This window comes from Corvus hawaiiensis, chromosome 7, assembly GCF_020740725.1.
Source record: "Corvus hawaiiensis isolate bCorHaw1 chromosome 7, bCorHaw1.pri.cur, whole genome shotgun sequence".
In the NCBI taxonomy this organism is placed as follows: Eukaryota; Metazoa; Chordata; class Aves; order Passeriformes; family Corvidae; genus Corvus; species Corvus hawaiiensis.
Window position 1 is genome coordinate 20,611,166 of NC_063219.1, and position 23,974 is coordinate 20,635,139.

The 23,974-nt window shown below is 37.0% G+C and overlaps 1 protein-coding gene across 23 annotated transcripts in view; it reads right to left on the bottom strand.

Annotated features, from left to right (window-relative positions):
• MYO3B (myosin IIIB) overlaps nt 1-23,974 on the bottom strand; it is a 253,079-nt gene that overhangs the window by 199,388 nt on the left and 29,717 nt on the right. For 22 of the 23 annotated variants that reach the window (XR_007204830.1, XR_007204841.1, XR_007204835.1 and 19 more), the window contains 5 exons: nt 21,827-22,010; nt 20,262-20,396; nt 16,966-17,070; nt 16,603-16,702; nt 12,550-12,626 (listed from right to left, as the gene is read on the bottom strand). Coding sequence is in view for 8 of the 23 variants with exons in the window: in XM_048309828.1 (XP_048165785.1) it covers nt 12,550-12,626; nt 16,603-16,702; nt 16,966-17,070; nt 20,262-20,396; nt 21,827-22,010 (601 nt within the window). In the remaining 15 variants the exon portion in view is untranslated. The remainder of the gene's footprint in view (nt 1-12,549; nt 12,627-16,602; nt 16,703-16,965; nt 17,071-20,261; nt 20,397-21,826; nt 22,011-23,974) is intronic. The other variant, XR_007204838.1, reaches the window with a different exon arrangement.

Sequence of the window (23,974 nt, forward strand, 5' to 3'; positions counted from 1 at the left end):
TTGTTCAGTTTTTGTTGTTGTTTTGTTTTGTATTTATTGAATTTGAGTAGTTTTAAAAAAATCTTAGGTAACATACCACATACCTTGTCTAAGAAAAATGGACGTGAACGGGAATCTCTCCTTGGATATCAGAACTGTTTTACATCACAAACTTAATACACACTTCCACCCAACCCAATGATCACATTCTAATATGCTAACTATTAGCGTAACCTGAATCGAAATGTGAGATTCAAACCAAAGTTTAAATTTAGCTCTTATCTTTGCAAAGGGATGAGACAAAAATTGCAGCTTCACTGCATTTTATTATGATTTGGAATTCAGGCTCAAGTTTGTCTTCCCAAGTCTCATCAATTAAACAATTACTTTGAAAACTTGTTGGATCCCTGCATATTGCTAGTATCAACTTCCATGATTTTTCTCATGGTTTTTAAAGTATCTTTAATAATTTGTATTTAAGATAAAAAGAATATGCCCTAGGGTGGCTGTACCTGCTCTAGAAGGTATTGTATTTTTTTTTAACTTCTGTATTACTTCTGAGTTCCTGTGTTAGGGCTTCAGTTTGGAACACCACTTTGCAAAGATCGCAACATGCAAGTCAGCAACGCGAGTAGCTGCTGGCAGAGAGTCACCTGTTAGAAAAAAACCTTTCCTGGAGAAGCTGCTGATTCCAGCTTAACATCTTAGTTGCTTTCTCCATAAACGCCACATAACAAAGGCACTCCTGACTCTGGTAGTGATTCTGTCCAACAGGCCCATAGAACTTGTCCATCTCTTATTTGGGACTCATGACCCCACTGTAGTGCATTCATCATTTATTTTATCAGAAATCAGGGATGCTGAACACAGTTAAAATAATACTGAAATGTTCATGGGGGGAGGTTTGCATTAAAGTTGCACATTAGTTAATTCCTTTTCTTTTCCTAGAGCAAATCAGTCCAGAAAAATTAAGACCTTTCCAAATTTTTATGTTTTGACAAGTGTTGAGATCACTCTATCTCCTCAGTTTTTCCAATTATTAGGCCAGAGAAACAAGAAAAATGAAAGTAAGCACTGCAAAAGAGGATTCAAAGATTTTTTTTCCTTCAACTTGAAGAGGCACAGCTTTGTTAGTTAAGCCGGTGTTTTTCAAAGTTGTCACACAAAGATAATTTCTCCACCTCCCTTCTGTTCAACAGAATGTCTTAAATGAAAGTTCTGGAATAATTTTTAGTTCTTCAAAATGTTTGCTATAGCCTTGATCTCATCACAGAGATCACTCTATCTCTTAAAACATGCATAACTACATAGCTCAAGCAGAGTGCTTTAGCAGGCTCTGTTTAGAGGCCTGTTTGTTTAGAAGCTCTGTTTCAGAGGCCTTCATGATAATTTCATATTCTTATATCATTTGTGAGAGAGAAAAGATCAAATGCAAAAATTTGGAAAGTTGGTATAGAGATGCATCAGAGATACTTAAATAATATATTCTAAAGAGGCTATCATTGAAATTTTGCTCAGAGATTGAAGAGGAAGCTTATACTTCTTGATTATTTTGGGGTTTTCTATACAGTTCCCCAAATAATCTGTATACTCAATCACCCTTCCTCAAAAAAATCATCCAAGTTGGCTTCCAAGGCCATGGCTTGGAAGCTTATCCATATGTGGCTAATTTTATGCACTGTGCTCTCCTTCCTTTTTTAACACATGAAAAATATTTATCTGCTTAGTACAAAATCCGCTAGAAACCATTTCCTGGAGGTGAATACCTTTGAAGTTGCCTGGATTCTCATCGGTGCGCTGAGTCCTTTGCAAATACTTGTCTATTTGTTCTAAAACTTTATGATGCAGAGGAATATATTTTCATTTTCAAGAGAAGGAAAAGAAGGACCTGTTCAAGGTCACACTGGACTTCATCAGCAATGCCACACACATAGCTGGTCTCCCACATTCAAAGATACCATGATTTTTTCCCTACAAGCACATCACAATTGCTTCTAACTACAGGATGACGACAAACTTTGCTCTATATCTTGGTCTTACAAAGTTTAACAAACTACCCTAAAATTATTAGCATCAGACCTCATTGTGTTCATAGTGGGTGGGCAAAAGAAAATATACTGCAACTGTTGTTTTTAAAAACAAAAAATAAGTCTTAGAACTTTTTTCACCTTCACAGTATATTACCTACCAAAGAGAAAAGAATGTATAAGGCATCTTTGTGTCTTCTGCTCCACAGCTAACAGCTACACCTCCAATACATATATAATGACAGTATAAAGACTCTAGGGCAAAATACTGCCGTTCTAACCAAGGCGAATTAGACACCATTAGATTTTCCTCCATTCTGTTATAGACGTTATAGTGACTATTTCAGAAAAAAATATTCCGCTTAATATATATTCTTTTTTTAAAAGAAAATAAGCCAGTGGACCATACAAACCAGTATGTTTTATACCATTAGCTTGATAATAGTGAGATTAGCCTCACAGAAAAGATACAAAATGAACTACTCTTCATTCAGTACGCAGAACGTACGTGAACTTAACAATCACTTTGATTTGAAACAAGTGTTTTCTGTGGAACATATTAGAATCTTACCAAGTTATGCACCCCTTGGAGAAACACAGATACCACTAATTTTGATTTTTAAAGCAAGAATCAAATGTTATCTTTTTTCCTTGATGAAAGGTGCACATCAACAGTTTGCTTTATGTGTTGGCTAGCAGAGAACACTCTCTCTTGCAATGTGAAGAAGAAAGTGTTCTCTAAGTCACAGTTTACAAGCCAGCCAAGTCCTTGGGAATGCCCCAGTCCTGTTTTGCCTTAAAAACTATTGCTACTCCCTGCAGAGCAAAAATCTCTAAAAGCCAAATACAAAAGAGGAATATGCTATTGACTTATCTTTCATTATATTCCTGTCTCTAATCTGGAACTCAGAGACACTTTTTTTTTTTTTGAAACATCTCTACTTTTTGTTGAAGTTTTGGAGCTGAGAGTATCGCTCAGCATTGCTGATGCCTGCTCTGCCCAGTGGGGCATGAAGACAGAGAGCCCAGAAGAAGTGATCTGAAACTGAAGAACATGCTACTCCCTTTCTCTTCCTTGTGGAAAGACATCACATTTGTACAAATTTCATATCCAGCAAAATCCTCCCCTGCTTGTAAAAGTGAAACAGAAGAAGTTGTTTGTTTTGCTGCAAACATTATGTTCATGGCAAAGCCTCAGGGGGTGATGTAGCTAATCTTGAGATTTGCTAGTAAACATCATGGGAACAAGCACCAAGTCTCTCACTTCAGCATAGGCTGACTGCATGCACACAGTAGCCCTGGTTGCTAAGGAGACAGGCTGTCACCTTTTGTTTCAGTTGTAATTTCATCATGATTTCATGTCCAGTCATACTGCTGTAGGTTGAAAAGCATTCAAACACCAGACAGAGAAACAGAAAGTGTGATGCTAGTTGTCAACACTAATTGTGCTGAGGGTCACACCAGTACAGAATGAGGGGATGGGGAATTCACAGGTCTGGAAAAATGGTACATAAACAAATCATTCACACTAATTGGAGGGAATTTAGAGAAGCCAGTGCCTAGGCATTCTGTGTGCTTTATAACTCATACAGAAACACAAAAATTCACAGAGATACACAAGATGACTCACACCTTGACAAGAAAACTTTATATTCAAGGATATAATTCTGCTTGTTCTGAAATCAATACAAATACTCCTCTGAACTTCAGCAAGCCCAGTAGCAGATCAAAGGTGGATTTAAAAGAAGCAAAACAGGTAATACAGAGAACTACCTATTATTTGGACAGTGGTCATACTGACTTGTGCAGAGAGAGGAAGCTGTAATACGTTTAGGTAAAGTAAAATACATCAAACCCTTTAAAGTTTACCCAGAATTATTATAAGTGAACTTACTTTCACTTTGCCTCAGTATATACAGTGCCTGTACAAAGCAGAGCTGCAAGCATATGCTGATAATAGCAGCAGAGATGTGCTACCTGGAGACAACTGCTACACAATGAGCGCTGCTGATCCACCCGCAGGAAGGAGCCTGGAGTTAGCAGGGTTGCTGCTGCTGGAGTGAGGCAGTGCCAGGCTCAGCTGATGGAGCCAACTAAGCAGCTTATGTGGCGTGTGAGCACTGCTGAGAAGCACTGCGCACGGAAAATGAATGTGGCACAAAGTTGTTACCCTTGCTGCAAGGAAAACAAGATTGCTAGCTGTGCCAGTCAAGTGAAATAAACCAACTGAACTTCTGGGCTCCATCTGACACTATAAAACCCAGCTTCATTTGTTTACATTGGAAATACAATATTAAATATTCTTCTAATTCCTATGCACCAAAACCAAAAAAGTCTTTCATGATAGCATTTAGCAGCACTAGGGATACTGAATTAGACAAATCAAAGTGATACTTATCTATATCTATCTGTCCATCACTTCCTCTTTCCCTCTTTTCAATCCACTCTTCAAGCACATTCATAAATTAAAAAAAGCAATTTTGTGTTTGAAATTGGTTCCCTATTCCTGCATTTTCTTATTTGGATTTCAGTTCCTTATTTTGCACCATCATACAAATTTTTCCATAGTATATCAGAAAATTATTACATTGTTATAAACGTTGCCAAAATAAGTAGTAAATAACATTTAAAATAAGTCCTATAAGTAATTATAACAATTAATACTGATTCATTGTAAATTAATTATATGTCAAGTAGTCAAACTTTAACAGCTGTGAGTAATCAATTTTTATTTTTATTTTTAACTCACCCAAGGGAGATATTCCTGAGACCATTAGACTGCTCTGGCAACAAGCTACATTTGTAGGGGAGCGTAATACCTTTTATTGGACCAAATGATACAGTAAGGAAAAACAGACAGGCTTTCAAGCACACAAATCTTGCTTTTACACCATGAGACCATCACAAACTCAATACTGCTCATAATAATAGAATTGACACATTTTGCTTCTGATCCACACATTTACTCCAGAGCAGTAGTACATATACTACACACCGCACACAGATTTTCAAACCGTCTTTCACAAAGAAAGCAAAAACTAAGAGCCAACTCCAGCCTCCTAAGTAAACATACTTCATGTAGGCAACTCAGTGCAGACCCACGTGGTCTTGAACTGATTTTCTCTGATGTTTTGGGCTTGTTGTTTTGATTTGTCTTTTAAATCTTTAAACACCCTACATGAAAGCTTTACAACCCCTCCATAGCTGTTAAAACAAAACAGAAGCAACTCCTCCGCATCCCTTCACAAGACTACGGCTATGTCATCAACGTTACTGGCAATGTTCCCTGAGATTTCCTCCAGCTGCCATGTACTTTTCAACTCCTTCCTGCCATGGTGGAGATCAGTTCTCCAGGGGTCAAAGGAGGAGGTGATGCATTCTGCCAGACATCGCTTTTGAAGGAGAGCTTGCTGGCGCTGTCCTGTTGTGCTCTCTGCCTCTCTTGTACGTAATGTCCTTTAAAGAAACCTCTGTATTCCAATTCAGCTTTCTACATCCACTGCTTTCATTCTGGACTTTACTCAACTTCAATATAACTCCTTACTACAGCAGTTTGTTAAAGCTTCAGTTTCAGAGTCACAGAAAAAGAAGAAAGTAGGGGAAAAACCAGGACAGAAACAGCAATTTCCTTTATTTCTTTAAAGAAAAAAAAAATCTGTATTCACAAAAAAAATCTTTTAAAAATCATCTGTCAGCTCTCAGAAGGTGGCATCTCAGAGTCACAGGCATTTCAGTCATGTGCAGCCATTTAGAGACTTAATTCTACCCCACATTCTGCCACTGATCTGCTCTAAGTTCTTAAGCAAATCACTTCACTTCTATGTCCCTCAGTCGTTCCATGCAGTCTTGCCCTATCTACTTAGAGCAATTGTTCCCACTCTTCCCCCCATGCCTTCCCACACTTACACTTCAGTAGTTCCTCTCTGGCATGCCTATACCTAGTTCCACATGAACCACAGCACTGCACTCAAACCCAGTGCTGCATTTCGAGAAGACAGCTAATATTCCCTAAAAATAATTCCCAGTACACTGCAGTGTCCCAGCACCTTAACCTCCTGAAAAACAGGATGTAATTTCATAATGTATGTCAAGTGGGAAATTCCTTTTCACCCTAGGCTTAATATAGTATCACCTATGTGACAAATTATTTAATGCTACTTATCTTTATCTTTGACATTTATCTATTGCATTTATTATTTTTACCTCTTAAATGCATGGAATTTTCAAATATTTCACTGTTAATTAATCAAGATGCCAGATACACACAAGGTCCATAAAAGCAGCAGCAGATTTGTCTATTTCCATCTGTAAAGGTTTTTTCTAAGGACAGTTGTTTGGGTGTTTGTTTTTTTTTTTTTTTTTGCAAATTATCCTTTCACTCTTTTCTCATTTATTGTAATTTACAAGGTAAAAAGACCACAAAACTGAAAAACTGTAATAAGAGCTAATTTAATAACCTATCTCTTATCATTATCTGTAAGAGAATTGTTAGTATACTTTCACGGAAGATGCTAAAATATTTTCAAAACTTTCCTTAATAGAGAAGGTATAATATTATTTATCACAAAATAAGCATACTTTTCCACTGTAAAACTGTTTTCAAATGGCTTTCAGGCAGAAAAGTAAGTGTATATACTTTCTTTAAAGCTATACCCTATTTATACTAACTAGCAGATTCTTACAGTTCATTATAAACCAGCATGTACAAAATTCCTTGCTTAGCTGGCAATTAAAAGTATAGTGAAAATCTGCATATGCAAAAAGCTAATTTTAGCAAATTGACCTTGAATCTCTTGATGTAAGCAAAGGGCTGGCAAATAGAAAAGGTTGAAATATGACAAGATGAGACTATACCAAATTGTTTCACGGGAATGTATCACTGTACCTGTTAAGAGTTAATTAAAAACATGAAAGGAAAGATGGAGAGGGACTTTTTACAAGAACATGTAGTGACAGAATAAGAGGGAGTGAATTCAAACTGAGAGAGTAGGTTTAGATGAGATATTAGGAAAAAATTCTTTACTGTGAGGATGGTGAGGCACTGGAACAGGTTGCCCACAGAAGCTGTGGATGCCCCATCCCTGGAAGTGTCTAAGGTCAGGTTGGATGGGGCTCTGAGCAACCTGGTCAAGTGGAAGGAGTCCCTTCCCAGGCAGGGGACCTGGAAACAGATGAACTTTAAGGTCCCTTCCAACCCAAACCTATGATTCTATGATTCAATAAGCCCAGGTTAGTGATGGGCTTATCTTTCCTATGCTGTTTTCCCAATTCAGTATTTAACTACACATTAAATGTATTTACAATTAAATGAATTTTTTCCCAAATTCTAAGACCTGAATACAGCCCTTACTATAATAAATACTGACTTCAGCAGAAAAGTTGCTGTGAAGTTTTTGCAAAATTATATTTTTCTCTGTGTATATTTTTAAACTATATTAATGCAAGTTATTTGTTGGGGTGCCTTCTTACCACCTAGTTTTGTTAATTTTTCATTAGATATGCAAAGACACAGCTTCATACTGAAACAATGCAAATATTATTCATTGTTTCAGGATTAGACTTACTTCACATACACATGATCAGATTTAAAGTTTAAAAAGAACACAAAGGAACATTGGGAAAATAAAGACAATTTAAGCTAGTCACCTACTGTTCTAACACTTTGGAAATTTATTCTGATCCTCAGATGTACTGAATTTTATCCTAGTAGAATGCCTTGATTCAGCAGGACAAAGGAAAACTGTCTGGGGCAGTCTTACTGATCATTACTTCCTCCTGGCAGGACGGCAACAAATATTCAAAACACAGAATTGAGACAGCTTTAAATAATACTGTGACATCTGAATATCTCTGAAAATAGGAAAACAGACCCAAGATTTTACCTCTGGTTAACTCATTATTACAGAATTCATATACCTTTACCACAATGTCACATCCTTTCCTACTCATGTGTCATATGTCATATTTCAACACCTAATCCTTCAAAGGATCAACTATGTTTTAATTATGTTCTTTTTAAAATGTAAGTATACAGTCACCAGTAACATTTTTTTAGCAGTTATCAGTAAAATATAACAGCATATTCCCTGCAGTTTTAAATTATCTTCAGCATCTCTCCAGTTCTTTCTGACTTCAAGTATCTTTTTCTATTTCCATTCTTAAAACTAAATTTGGGCCAAACATGTACATATATCTGTACATGGAGCAGATCATCTTGAGTGTGATCACATGGCATACATAGGACAACCAAGAGATCAGACCCAGCCAGCAGGAAGGGCAGGTCCTGCCCAATAAACTTGACCCCCTTTTATGGCCAGGTGACCTACCTAGTAGATGAGGGAAAGGCTGTGGATGTTGTTTATCTGGACGTGATGGTCCTTTGACACAATCTCCTACAGCATACTCCTGGAAAAGCTGGCAGCACGTGGCTTGGAGAGGTGCACTCTTCACTGAGTTAAGAACTGGCTGGATGGCCAGGCTCAGAGAATGGTGGAGAACGGTGCTGCATCCAGTGGGTGTTTGGTCACCAGTGGTGTCCCCCAGGGATCAGTGTTGGGCCTAGTCCTGTTTAATATCTTCACTGATGATCTGGATGAGGAGATCAAGCATACAGCACTACAGGCTGGGGGCAGAGTGGCTGGAAAGTGGCCCAGTGGGAAAGGACTTGGTGGTGCAGGTCAACAGCAGCTGAACACGAGCCAGTGTGTGCCCAGACAGCAAGAAGGCCAGTGGCATCCTGGTCTGTATCAGGAATAGTGTGGCCAGCAGGGCCAGGACAATGACTGTCCCCCTGTACTCAGCACTGGTGAGGTCACCCCTTGAGTGCTGTGTCCGGTTGTGGGCCCCTCAGTTCAGGAGGGATGTTGAGGTGCTGGACTGTGTCCAGAGAAGGGCAAGGAAGCTGGTGAAGGGTGTGGAGCACAAGTTCTGTGAGGAGCAGCTGAGGGAGCTGGGGGTGTTTAGCCTGGAGAAGAGGAGGCTCGGGGGGACCTTATTGCCCTCTACAACTCCCTGGAAGGAGCATGTAGCCACGCAGGGGTCAGCCTCTTTTCAAAGACAACATGAGCCAGGACAAGGGGTCATAGTTTTAAGCTGTGTCAGGGAAGGTTTAGGTTGAACATTAAGAAGAATTTCTTCAGAGAAAGGGTGATTAAATATTGGAATGGGCTGCCCAGGGAGATCATGTAGTCAAAATCCCCAGAGGTGCTTAAGGAAAGACTGGATGTGCCACTCAGTGCCACGGTCTAGTTGACATGATGGTTGGTCATAGGTTGGACTCAGTGATTTCAGAGGTCTTTTCCACCTACTTGACTCTGTGATTCTGTTATTTTGTGATCTTCTAACTGAGCATGTTTCAAGAGTCAAGTTTTCAGCTCGATCATGATAATGTAATCATATGTGTGGAAAAAAATCTGCAATTCTATTTAAACTAGATTTTGTTCAGTTATGCACTGGAAGTTAAAAACAAGACTAATGTTACTGCTTAGAACCACAGATGTAAAGGCAGTTCAGTACAAAAGCTTCAAATCTGATTTATCCTGCTAGCATACAGCACAGTTTATTTCAGCACAACAGAAGCAGATTCTAGGTAACTTGTTTGCTAACAGGCAGCTTTAAACATACTAACACTATCCTGACTTATCTTTTATTGGTATGCTTCTACTCAGTGTTTCAGTTTCTGAAAGTCTATGTCTGTAACCATAAAACAATATTAATTAGGTTAAACTATTATTAATTTTCAGTGAGTCTACTTTAAAGCTGCTCTCAAACTGACTTACCCTTGTCATGTTCCTCTGTTGCTTCCTCAAAACCTAATTTTTACCTGTATTTTCATTTTTCAGCAAAATTTTTGTTAATCACAAGCTCTGCTCAAAACAAATGCTCAGACAGATCTTTTTTGTCCTGACACTGCTACACAAGCCTCAGAGTCATCAGAAAAAAAGGAGCCAAGGTGCTTGAGTCACTCAAAAATGTTCAGCTGCTGCTTTGAGTACTGCCAGTAAGAACACTGAACCTTCCTTACGCCACCCTCAATCACTGCTGTTTTCCTATGAACTTTTGCTATTTCAAGCACCATGCCATATTTCAAGTAACCATGCCTTTGATATGTTTTGCAAACTTAAAATACGGTTTGCTTCATTTTACAGACTGTTCGTGACCCAGGCTGATCTAGTGATTCCAGTTTCCAGTGTGTTTGTCTCCTGCTTATATCTAATTATTCCTATCTGTCATCTTAAAACATTCTCCAACATTCTTCTCCAGATTTTATTTTCCTGGGGTTTACATTGGAAAATATTTCCGGTCAGCTTTATTCTACTCTGAAACACTACTGTAGTCTCTTCCTGCAAGGCAAACTTTTTCATCTCCCCTCTTCATTCCCGCTTCAGATTAAATCCATCTTTCTCACTGCCAGATGAGATCCCATGATTGCCTGCATTGACCAAGGCACCTGTGTTTCACATGTAGATAAAGTCCAATTTAAAAAAAAAAAAAAAAAAAAAAAAGTCTTCATTCTATTTCTCTGATTAGTAACACTTCATTCCTGTTCAGTTATTTTATGATATTTTGGGGTTTGACATAAATTCTATTCTATCCTAAAGGTCAAAAACCTTTAGGCAGGATGTTTTTTCACAAATGAGTGCAAAAAACTGAGTTAAGTCTTTCTAGTGTTTACTGATCTCACCAGAATCTCATCTAGAACACTCTTCCTAATAAACTGTTACCCATGCACACCTTTTCATCTTATTGCAGTCCTAATATTCCATCTTTCACATAAAAATTTGGATGCATATTTTAAAAATAGCAGAAAGATCTCCCCAGAAATAAAAGTAAATTGCATCTTGCACATCACTTGAAACCTGTCATTTATATGAGCAACTGCAGTGACTTGAGCAAGTATGTTATACAACCTGTTATTTAAAAGCCATTTCAACAACAGCATAATGGATATCTAAGCATCTTACAGCTGTTTTGCAGATTGGTACACCTATGAAACCTGGCACATCTCACACAGGCATATAAATGTGATATGGGTTACTATGTATATGGTACTGGGTTGGTTCTTTCAACAGATTATTTTCAAAACAGTAAGTATTCAAAGCTACTCCTGTTCCTGTTTGATGTGCTATGTACGTAACACACCTTGGTTACATGTGTGTTGTATTTTTAGGTCAAAATTTTTCAGATCATAACATCTGCTATCTCTTTGGCTTTTTGCCATGAGAATAATTATTTTCAACACAGAAGGGAAAATAAATTTGGTATTATTACTGCCCTTGATGGGAATTATTCAAGCAAAACAGTATCATAAAAATAACCTATAATAATCCACATTCAATAAAATCCTCCATAATATGTCCATTATTATCTAGAGAAGTGTTTTATAGAGGTCTCATTTTAGAAATGTCTCCACCCAAGGTGATTCCATAAATAATGCTTGCACAGTGGTTTCTAAGGTATCTTGTGTCTCCTTTGTGACGTAAACTGGTTGTTATGGAGATGGTGAAATATCAACCATTCTTTGTGAGACTGTGCAAGATCAATTTTAGACCCTTTACAGCAGCGTCTTTTCTGTGCTCAGCTGTAATCAGCCTTCCTTAGCAATAAAAACAAATCCATAAAATGTATGAAATGCTTTAAAACAAATGTTTGCACAATACTTTTAACTCTGACATACAGAAATAGACCTGTGTGTATTTGTAATGGATATAAATTCCATCCTAAATTCCCCAAACTTCATATGGCCTTCAACAGAAAAGAGGCTTGTACTGTTACAAAGGCTGAACATCTTACAAATAAACAGACCACTCCTGTTTCAATACTTGTTTTTAGATTTCATAATCTGTATCTTTCAGAAGTACTTTGTATTCCTTAAAGCAGTGAGGGCAAAGATTGATATCTTTCACCCCAAAATTTGGTAAAGTACAAATGGGACTTCTGTTCAACAATGTGTTAAAACTTTTTAGAGCTTCATGAAATAGAAGACAAAGGGTTACATCTGGGTAGCAGTACGTAAAAATAGGGTCTAAGATACTCGAATATGGGCTAAGCTACCTGTATATTATTTTTCTCCATTTTTTAATCTACATTAGCCCATGTGTCTGAGTTTAAAGGTCCCCAGTCAATAATTAAGGTTAAAGAACACATAGGTCAGTCAGGGGTTTGCAGTGTGCAAGACTATAGCAAGACTGGAAAGAAGGGAAAGAAGGAATTCCTCCTTCTCACCCCAGTCCGTATTTACACAATGGACGAGCATCCCAAAACAAACAATATTTGACTGGAAAGTCATAACATTGTCAGGACCCTCAGTTACTTGTAGATTTTCTGTACTTTTATGGAAACACTACAGAGAAGAAAACGATTATTAGAAATCCAAAATAATATACTCTAATAGTATATTATTTTTACTGAACAGAGGACAAGATGTAAAGCAGAAAGACAGCCATAAGGGAGGCAAGAAAAGACCCCCTCCTACTATGGGGAAGTGGCAACCAAGTGTGTATTGCAATGAATGGAGACAACCCAGACAGGCACATCTGCCTACCTCAGGTGCCATCCAAAAGGGTGTACCCACTGAGGTGTTTCGACGCAGCCGTGTGCTGGTGAGCTGGGCTGAAACACCTGCAACAAAACAGATCAAAGAAACTTGGCTTCAAATTAATTGTCATTTTGGTAAGTTTATTTCAAGTATCTTGAAAAAAAAACCCAAACGTGTGAGCACAGCTGCAGAATGCCTGGCCAAAGTAGGGGCAAATTATTTGTTTGATCAATTTCAGCTTGTTGTTTTCTTCAGAGTTTCTGAGAGATTTTTTTTTGTGAATGACTCTCAGTTTGAAGCCCTTTCATTCAAAATCAAAAATTCCATTGTCACATAAATATCCCAGGTTTCTTTCTGCTATTTTCATATGTATAAATGGTAACTATTAAAATTACAACTTGACTTTAAAACTTCTGTTTCACAAATTTACTGCCCAAACTGGCTGGAGATTTGTTCACTGGCATACTTGCAGAGGCTCCTGTTCAACAAAACAAAAACACTTATGCACTTGCTTAAATCTTTCCCTAATGAGGAAAGCTCAGAAGCTCAAGCTCACACTGCAGCTTGTATTTAGGGAATTAAGCACATAAAACAAAACATTAGCTTCAGAGCTTTGCTGACTGGGGCTGGACTACTGAAGTATAACTGAAAAAAACCAAAAGAATGAACTAGAGTGCAATCAAACACTCTGATTTAACAAATCAGAACGAACTTTGACAGCAAATCTTCTCTGCTCTGGTCGACACATAATTGAATGAGTTCAGATCAGTAGCATTCCAATGAGGTGACACAAAGCCAATATTGATTTAGAAATATCTTTTGCTTTAACATTTTTTAAAAACAAAAGCCACAGTGGTTTGCTCTTTTGGCATTACCCAGAGACAAAAATGAGCAGAAACACATAATACACCTTGACTGCGGCCAATAAATTTAAAAAATTAGATTCATAAGTTAAATTATTTGATTTCTGATTCCAACATTAAATTCTATATTTGTTTTTAATTTTTCAGTGTAATTGCAAGTCTTCAGTGATTTCCTGAATACTGCTGTGAAACAGTTAATGGCTAGGACATACAACAAGCCTCTGTCCATTTCACTGTGATCTCTCTTCAGCCAGCTTAATTCATAGCTGCTATGTAGGGATATTCCAAAACAGTGCAGAATACCAAAGAACTGAGAGAGGGAGAGCGGGAGCATAAATTAATGATAAGTTGCAGACATTTTGGGTCAATTTACTGTGACCATCATTTATTCAAATATATAATGCTGTCGACAGAAATTGAGGGAAGAAACGTGTGTTACATTGAAAAAACAAGCTGTAAAGTCATGCAGTAAAGGAAAGTAAAGCCTCAAAGATATCTGTGTAACCCTCTCTTGTGACCTAATATCCATATGTACAGCCTTGAATATGAAGCACCTTTTTTTTCATCGAGATTCTGTCTTATTCTCTGGATAGAATGGATAGTATTCACTGAATAAGGCATAATTTAATTTTTTTAACCCCACTGATTTGAATTCTCATTACTTATTTAATATATCCAATCCCAAACTAAATTTAAAATTATTATTTTCTTTTTCTTTTGACATATTTCCTTCCCCACTCATCAAACAATAAATCTGCTTAACATTCCCACAAAATGGCAGAGGATTATTAGTTCCAGGGATTAACCTAAAAATATCCAAAGCATCCACTGTGTTTGGGTACTTAATCTGAGATCTTTCAGTTTTCAGGCACTCCACATGCCTCTAGTAGAGCTATAATAGATCTCAGCTGCAGTTCAAGAACACACAGTTCTTCTGCAAAGGAGGACAAGATGTTTCAAACTGGCTATTGGGAAAATGAGAAACAGAGCTTGATGTAAGTGACCCTCCAGCATCACAGAGAAACACTGGCAGAAGCAAGAATAATCTCCAATTTGATGCCATTAACTGTCTCAACTGTGAGTCCCTGCTCTTCCTGAACTCCTTGCAATTTTACTATTTCTCTTCCACTTTCTGTAAAAAAATGAGACAAAACAGTTCTACAAACAATATCACCTGTGACTCAGTCCTAAATCATTCCCAGAGACCCTTCTGTGGCTACAGCAGTGGACAAGACAGGAAAAACAGGGATGCCTTAGGTTTCAACTTTTTTATTTTTCAAATTCTCTACTGCTTAGTGTGCAACTCCGAAAGCTTCTTGTAGCCTGTTAATTTCTGCTCTCCTGCTAGGTAGACATAACAAAGCCTCTCTGGGTCTGCTCTTCAAGGACACTTAGGCTGTCCTAGGCCCAAAAGTATAAACCAAAGAGCCGCTAAGGTGGGTTAAGCTGAGGGGAAAACTGAAGATTTAATTGGAGAATTAACCCTGCTATGCAAATGAATCAAAGCTATAAAAGAGTGAAGAACTCACGACCTGTCATCCATCTTGGGGGTCCATCTTGGCAGTAGCCTCTGGCTCCCCAGGGGGTACCTTTGAAGGCCCTTCAAATAAATACCTACTTTTATTCCCTTACTCCTGTCTAGTCTTTGTTTCTAGGAGGCCTCTTAAGGCGTCAATAGTAACTTAATAAAAGCTTGGCACCTGATACTTCTTTAGTCAGAAAGCCCATAGATATGTGGGCATTTCTTGGCATTTCCTAACTGTTAAGCAGTAGGGAACACTCAAGATTTAAGTCTCATTTTTTTCTCAACCTGTCATATTTGTTGTGATTTTCTAGTGCTACTGTCATAACTTAAAAAGTAGGAGAAAACCCCTGAAACCTAAATGTGGAATCAGAGAGATTGGGAATCTCAGTTTCCTTGAATGTGCTACTTGGGGTTGCAGCACACTGATCTGTCTCTAAAGCCTTTAAAACATCTGATAATAACATTTTGCTTTGGCAAGAAAAACCAACTTTTCCCATAATGGAGTAAAAACAAAGATCAGACTGCCAAAATCCCCCCAAATGTGAAGGGATCTTCCTCTCTTGTACTAGGTCAGGGACTCACTCCAAATTTTGCTTCAGGTAATATGTTTCTCCTAGCACTATTTTAATTGCTGCCTTTACAATTCAAAATAATGAATTTCTGTCCCTAGAAGATACTAATGCATCTCCGGTGTGCCAGCTTACTTTAGCATCTCCACTATATATGTGCGTTAAATTTGTAATACCGTGCCATCATCAGTACACAATTTTCTTTTCACTGCATAAATTTAATATTTTAGGATTTTTTAAGAATATTATTATTTGCAGAATTTTTTTACATACCATTTTACCCTACTCTCATTTTGTGAACATTTTTCTTTACCTTCATGCACTGCTAAACAAACATATTATTCACACAACACTATTTTCAATGGTGATTACCTTATGCATTATATGGTTTCATTAATAAATCATACTACCAATAATCTGCTTCTGTTACCTTTAATAAAATTGTCCACTCCCTTGCATACATATCTGAGGGACTAAAGCATTTATTTATTTTTCTATGTGCGTGCTCAAAGGGAAAAAAATTGAACTGACTTTAAATCTATTGCCAAGTCCCTTTCTATCACCCTCCCTCCCTTTCTCCTTCTTGTTTCTTATGATGCTCCCAGACTGGCAATGCTCAAATCTAAGAGCAATAATCACAAATTAAATGGATGTTGGTTTTGGACCCAAGGGACTATTTTACCTTCTGCTCAGAGGGGAAAAAACATGCTTAAGGCTATCAAAAGCCATTACAGAAACAATGTTTCCTTTTCATATGCAAAAGATAGAATATCTAAATTTAAATTAGGAGGACAACTCCTGAAACTGACATTTCTTCTGAAATGCAAAAGAACTTTGTAAATAAAACGTTACCTTCAGAACTTTTAAAAATTATTAAATTGTGTTTAAGCTTTTGAAAGTTAAAGCTCTATTACTGATTTTTAGCCAGATTTTTATTCCTGCTGTAATCGGTTTCCTTTTGCATTTTTCCTTCTTAAAATAGTTCTGAGTATGCTTCTGAAAACATCTCTCGCTGTGACATTCTGCCTTCCCAGGGGAAAGTAAACAGACGCCTTTGGCTAAACTGCATGTATCAAGAAAACAAAGGGGAAGTGGTCATTACCAAAGTCAACGAGCTTGACTCCACCTTCTGTTGTCAGGAGAATGTTGTTGCCTTTCACATCACGATGAATGATCCGGTTATTGTGTAAATGCTGAAGGCCCTATATACCAGCAGTAACAAAAATAAGTTTACTCCCTTATTTAAAAACAATTACCCTACTATTAGGGAATGTAATGAAGAAAATCTGTACATACTCTACAGAAACACCTGTCCACTGGATTACATGCCTTTATACAACCCCTGCTGCTATAATAGCCCATGTAATATTGTTAACATTACCATACTTTATAAATGGAATATGCATGTATGTGATAAGTAAATTGCACCCTCTGCTGTCATTACAAGCCCAATGAACATCCTTACCAAGAGAGCACCATATAAGATGTATGAGATTATAGCTTCATCCAACCTTTGGCCACACTTCAGCAGGCCTTTGACAAGCTCTGTGACAGAACCTCCATTGCACAGCTGGAAAGGGGGGAATTGTGAGGAGGGAAAAAAAAGCAAGACAAGTCCTCAGTTACTCACTATACTTGTTTAGGCTATAAACACCTACCATGCAAAACTGTACTACAACACAAGTCTGGGAAAAAAATAACTCCTTTTATTAGTGATGTTAATAATAAATCACAGTAGCCTGAGTGTGGGGAGGTAAGCAAAACCTGAAAATTATAAAGTGTAATTTATAAAATGCAACTAAAAAAAATATTAGGAACAGGACTGTATTTCAGTGTTAAAAGAGGATTTATAAATCCAATTTACATTATTTGAGTATTTTCACAACAGCACATGCATTGTCTTTTTGAAAAAATCCTTTTGTGCAAAGGCCAGACAGCAAAGATTGATGCTCTTGATAACTGGGAAGCAACAAATTAGTCATTTTAAACTTTCACTCCATCAGTGCTCCTGATGGCAGGCAATATAAAATAGACAGCAGCCATATTTTATACTAAGATTTGATGCCATGTGCTGTCAACAACAGAGAAACATTCTAATCCAGAAAAGAACCTTCTTCCGAGCATTTTCTACTAATGGGCTGCCAAATATCAAAAGAGAAGGAGACAAAGTAAAATTAGAATCTTAGTAAATATGTTCTCATCCACACCTTTAGTTTACTGTCCATGCCATTCTCAGCAGGCACTGTTATCTATCCTTTCTCCTCTCTCTTTCCTTTTATTACCTTGATATTCATAATTGTTTGACCAAAAAAAAAAAAAGATGGGAGAACTGACTGCTTTTCTTTCACTGAATTTTCTCCTCTATGCCTTTGTGGCCAGCACTCTTACCAACGTTTCTGCCAGAGAATCACATGCATTTCAACACAAGTTCATTTACATTATCAGTTTAAAAAACTGCAGCATAAATCAGGAGAACAGTACAAAGTTATACAAACTCTCAAGATCTGCATCTATCAAACAGATTATATGAACTGTGCATCAGTTCAACCACTGATTTCTGTTATATGCTAATACTTTCCTTAACTTGCTACTCATTCCCCTTGCATCAAAAAAATTTCACTAGACTAGAAGTTTTAGTTCATGGCAAGGACCTTGAAGCAAAACTTCATCACTTAAACCATTGATTAGCTCTGCAGGAATTTGACTTTATTTTTTAGTTCATTAGTAGGGAATCTTTTTCTTATCTTTAATTAATTTGTGGAAGCATTCAGGTCAATATCAACCCTTGTATGTATTTACATGAAAGTGCATGTTTTTTTTCCCATGGTTAACCATTTGCTGAGAAGTCATTAAGTCAAAGTTTTCTTCTTATTGCTTTCATTGCGTTAAATGTTCTGTTTAGACAGGCTATATTAAACTTATCTCTAGCCTGCAAATAAAATATATAAGAGTATGCCCTAACTTCAAAAAAACCCCAAGCTAGTTGCGACTGAAAAATAACACAGACTGACAGCTGGCTGGTAGGATATGTTAAATGAATGACTGACTCAAAAATAAATCCCACAAACACTACTGCAGCTGTCTGTGGCACTATTCTTGACACTCCAGCAAAGAGCTAGAACAAAATGAATTTGAAAACTTCATTACCACTTTATACCTAATGTTAATACTTTAAAAGGTGGAGAGATGCACATTTGAATGGAAAAGTAGAGAAGTTTGCTCTACAGTTGTCCAAGACTTCCATCATCATAAAAACACTTAAAGTGTCCACTTTTGCCACCTTCCTCATCACAAGCATTTATCAAAGTAAGGTCCTGCTTGTGAGTAAACAAGGCAAAATTGTGCCTAAAGGAAAAAAAATCCACCTTTTTATTACAAATTTTGGAAGTCACACATCAAATGAATGTATTTCATCAAAGACTCAGGGATCAAAGTCTCAATACTTTGTATATTCCCTTTTACTGAAAATGTGTCATTAATTTATAATAACATGAGTCACTGCTATGCATACATAAATCTGCTGTAAATTCCAAGGCAAGGAATAGTTTGGCTTGTCTGGTAAATTTTTCCATGTAAGGAAAATACCATTTTAATAACATCAAATTTCTTCCAAACTTTGGATTATGTGCACCAAAAACCACTTGAAATGCACATACTTAATTTATAAAGTTTATGCACACATACAACTTGCTCAAATTCTACATTCAATTTTATTAAATATTTTGCTCTATAAAATTTTGTCATTTGGCACTTGGTGGATCTTTAGAGACAAGACTCTTTTATTAAAAAAGAAAACACATAGGAAACCAAGCCCATACTCAACACAAAGCCAGCATGCATACAAAAAACCCAACGCCAAATCAAAAATACTAAGGTCTCTTTTTAATCTTTACTGAAATTTAAAAGGAAAACATATTCAAAAGTTCTCATTCAAGCTACATACTGCTCCAGTAGATAAAAGTTAGATGGTTTGTTGGGATTCCACAACTTGTAGTGGAAATAAAGATTCCTTATTCTGATTCTAGTCATCATTCAAGGACAGGGAGTGGAATTTCTAGAACAATAATTAAAAAGTGAATCCTAGCTTCTACCAGTCTAGTTGTGAAAGAAAGAAAGGTTGGAATGGTTTGTTACTGCTCATCAGAGCAGTAACTGCCTGTGCAGAGGTCTGCATCAATGAAGCCTAGAATGAAATCCTCATTTCACAACCACCTTTGGCAGTCACTTAACTGGAAACAAGACCACCAAAATACATTTGACATTGTAAGAATACTGATTGCCACTGAACACAAAGAGTTAATAGAAGGCATTTCTGTTGCTAGATTTCCAACAACAACTAGCTCCTAGTTTAAAATTACCATAAAACACTTTCCCATTACTCTTTCTCTGTTCACTTTTGCAGTAGGCAGCTTATTTGTTAACTACCCTCCATGCCACTATTTCATCATTGTTTGCATTCCCCTCAAATGCCCAAGTTCCCCAAAAGTTTAGATAAAGGTCTTATCTAATGCTTCCTCTAACAAGAAAAAACCAAAAGGATTTGCTTATTTTAGAGGCAGAATGTAGCAATTCAAACAGAAATTAAATGCAAGACCATTCCCTAGTAAACAAAATTTTAAGTTTGGATGTGATTTTCAACAGTAGGCTACCACACATCATCTATCAGAAAATCATGAAACACTGTGACTCCTTTAGCAATAACAAACAAAAACCCAACCACATTTGCAAAGGTAAGACATAATATTGTCAAAACGTTTTTACCTCAAGTACTAGCCAGAGCTGTCCTCCCACATATTGATCTGCTTTGTAAAACATCCCATAAAATCTAACAACATTAGGATGATTGGGAAGAAACTGCAAAATATTATATTCAGCTTCAATTTCTTCATCTACATCCTAAATAAAAAACACAAACATACAGAAGATATAAAGACAGTGACTCCCAATAAAGCAAGAACAAATTCTCATGGATAAAAAGAACTATTTTTTAATTACTTTGTACTTTTAAATAGTTTTACTTTAATGCAGCTTGAAGTACACTATACAGGACATTTAATGCACACAGAATTGCACCACTTGTGCTTTTCTTACATACAAAAAAGTTAAGGCTGTAAATCAAGCAGCTGTTCTTCAAGAATTCTTTCAGTGCATAACATACTCAACAAGTAAATTAAAAATTATACTTAACTCTGCTCAGTTGTCTAAGAAATTTACACGTGCATGACTTTTAATGTGTTTTAAATCAAGCATGTTTTTAACATGTGAGCTAAAGGTAAATACATGAACCCTTGATTTATTCTTTTTTCTAGGGTCATCAGATAGGACTAAACAGAGAACAATTTCACAAAACCTCAAACAGGCCATCAATAAAACCAAATACATTCTTCTAATGAAAGACATACACCAGAAATAATGAAAGAGAGACAGAACAACCACCCATGAAATAAGAAAAGGTTAGTAGGTATTTATTAATGGAAGAATTCTGTGACAATTACAAAATACTGTTCATACCAGCATACAGGCCACGACTCAGTGCTTAAGCACTGAAACTTTCTTTATTTCTGCACAGACTTGACTATTAGAAAATTTAAGCTTGGGCCTTCCTCAGATTTATACAAGAGAAAACCACCATGAATATCAGTAGTGGCTGATGACAGAAACATAACATTTTTTAGTAAATATTTTAGCCCAGCTGTCATGATCAAACTCCAGCTTGATCCAACCTGAACAGCTGCCAGTTAAATCTTCTATTGAAAACTAAGGCCTTGGTTCTCATGGGAAGCTAGGCATTTAATACCCACTAAAACCAGATCTGGCACAGAACTACCTCTGAGGATCTGGGATGTGCTCTTCTCTTTCTATCTCAACTACTGCCTCATACTATTACCTGCTTATAAAAGGTAACTCTAAAATATCATAAAGATCACAGTGTTTCTATGATGGGAAAAGTAATTCTTTTAGGGAGTACACAGAACAGAACAAGAACATTATGGTTAACAGCATCTTGTATTTTCCCTGCTACAGTAGGCCCTATAAGGAATGCCTCTGTGCCTTCTCATAATTTGCATGATCCAAGCAAAGATAACTAAATTTGTAGCAAAAGAATTACACAAATCTAAAATAGAAACAAGGCAAATGCTGTCCTCAAATAAGATGATGAAATTTTGTGTGGTTCAGTTGCTGGTACTAAACTCCTTCTGTTAACGCATTCTGTAAAATTGTTCCCTTCTGGATTTCCTCAATATCTTACACATTTGATTTACATTTCAACTCTGAGAATTCTTTTAAATTAACATTGAAGTTACAATTTAATATTTTTTACTTACACTGACCGGATCCAGAATCTTTACTGCTGCCAAGCTTCCATCTTTCTTATTAGCAACCTTATAGACTTTACCATAAGTGCCTTTCCCAATAGTCTCTATAATTTCCCAGGTATCTGAGGGATCGGCTAATGATTCTAGTCCAATCATACTGGAATTATATTGAAACAATCCATACAATGGCCTCCTGGAAAATAAAGCAGACATACATACAGTGGGAAGCCCTAAGTAACTCTTCTAGAGAAGGCATCTTCTTATAAAGAAATCAAATATTGTCCTAATTTAAGAAGAAATACAGATAGAATCACAAATGAAAACAAACAAAAAAGTAAGATCACTCAATGAAAAGAATGGAAAGAAAACTCTGGAGACCACTTCTCTTTCCTTACTTTAGTGCATTATTTGCCCATATGCAGCACCATTCTAAGCACATTTTAACAAGTTCTGACAAAATATACTCCTCCCTCTACTGCACACTCTTCTATTGGACATTTTACACAACTGAATTAACACAGCTCATGAAACGAGGCCCTATTTCTGATGCTTTAAAGAGCCATGTCAGGGTTTTTACATAAATTTGTGTAATTCTCCCTGGAGATTGCCAGACAGGCATTCAGTAGGTATAGCCTCATTATATTTGACATATATACAACAGGGCTACATATAAGTAACAAAAGTTAAGACTGGACTGGCTGGTATCATAAAATACAAGTCAACTTGAAAATAGGCAACAGGTACATCACTGGGGTGATCCATCACTGTTGAGATGTTTCTCAACAATTGCACTTGTCTCTCTCTCTGTGTGCCAGTCAGAGTTTGTTATGGTCTGTTACACTGGCTGAACATCTCCAAAAGACCTCCAGGTCAGGGGACTTGTTTCCCCAAACACTCCTGAGTGTATCCTGCTGCAAATGGATCACTGCAGCCTACGCAAAGGGCTCCTTCCCACCCTGGGACTATATACATGGAAAGTTCTGGTGATTAGGAAAATGACAATACCATTTTAGGATTTCATTTCAAGTATTGAGAAGATATGTCTTGTCCCTGAACTGGAATTATAGAAAGGAAAGATGAAGTTTAAGATGGGATTAACTTAACCTTCCTATATTAATCACCATTAGGGAAGCTCACTGGTTGATGGTTTCCCTAAGAAAGAAAATTGTTTGCCCATTTGGTGGCTGTCAGTAGGTATATTAGCTATCTGTATGCTTAACCAGGAGATGTAAAGTCCAAGTGTATCCAATCATAAGAGTGTGACTGTGACAAAAGGAACTGAAGGCAACATTCAAAATTTTTGGAGAGGGATCAACAAGCACCTCAAACATACACTTAAAACTTTAAGGTTTGAGCCACTTCTTTCTAAGCATACCTGATATCTGCAAATCTGCCTGAAATAATTTTTAAAACTTGCTGTCTTACCTCTTCACCATTTCTAGCATCAGTGACAACTGAATAGAGAAAACCTCTACTTCCCTCCTTGGTAAAACTGTATTTGCACCAAAGCTGGTGCCAAATAATGTATTAAATTGCTTTGGTCTCTTCACCAAAAGAAGGCCAAAAAAAAAAAGAAGGGAAAAAAAAAAAGGGAGTGAGTTTAAAAAAAAAAAAAGCTAGAATCAATATCATTTATCTGTTATAATAATGTAAGTTATTAGGACAGCTTCTCAATATTTGATCCAATACGCTGCAAATAAAGCACAGCATTCTGAACACACATACTTAGTACGTCATCAGAGAAGCAGGTCAGGTGAAAGACTTCTCTGAAATCAGTGAACAGACTGTAGTACTGCACACACTGAAACAGCAGCCACAGATATGGAGCTCCTGATAAACCAACCTTAAGAACAAGGTTTGCTTGCGGGGGGGGTGGTGGAGAATCCAAACAAGGGAACAGTTGCACCTCACAAAAAACCCCAACACAACAACGTATTGAACACATGGTTTTAATGCTTTAGGTGAAATGCTTCAGACATTCATGTGCAAAGAAACAGAGGAGAATAGACTGGAATAGCTTTGATACAACCTTACAAGGTAAACAGAGACAGATTAATATTTAGTTCTCTGTCACTAAAACAAGTACCCTATCACACAGATTTGCCAGAAGATGAGGCATGGCACTCTTTGTAGCAACATAATATTATGATGTGTCCC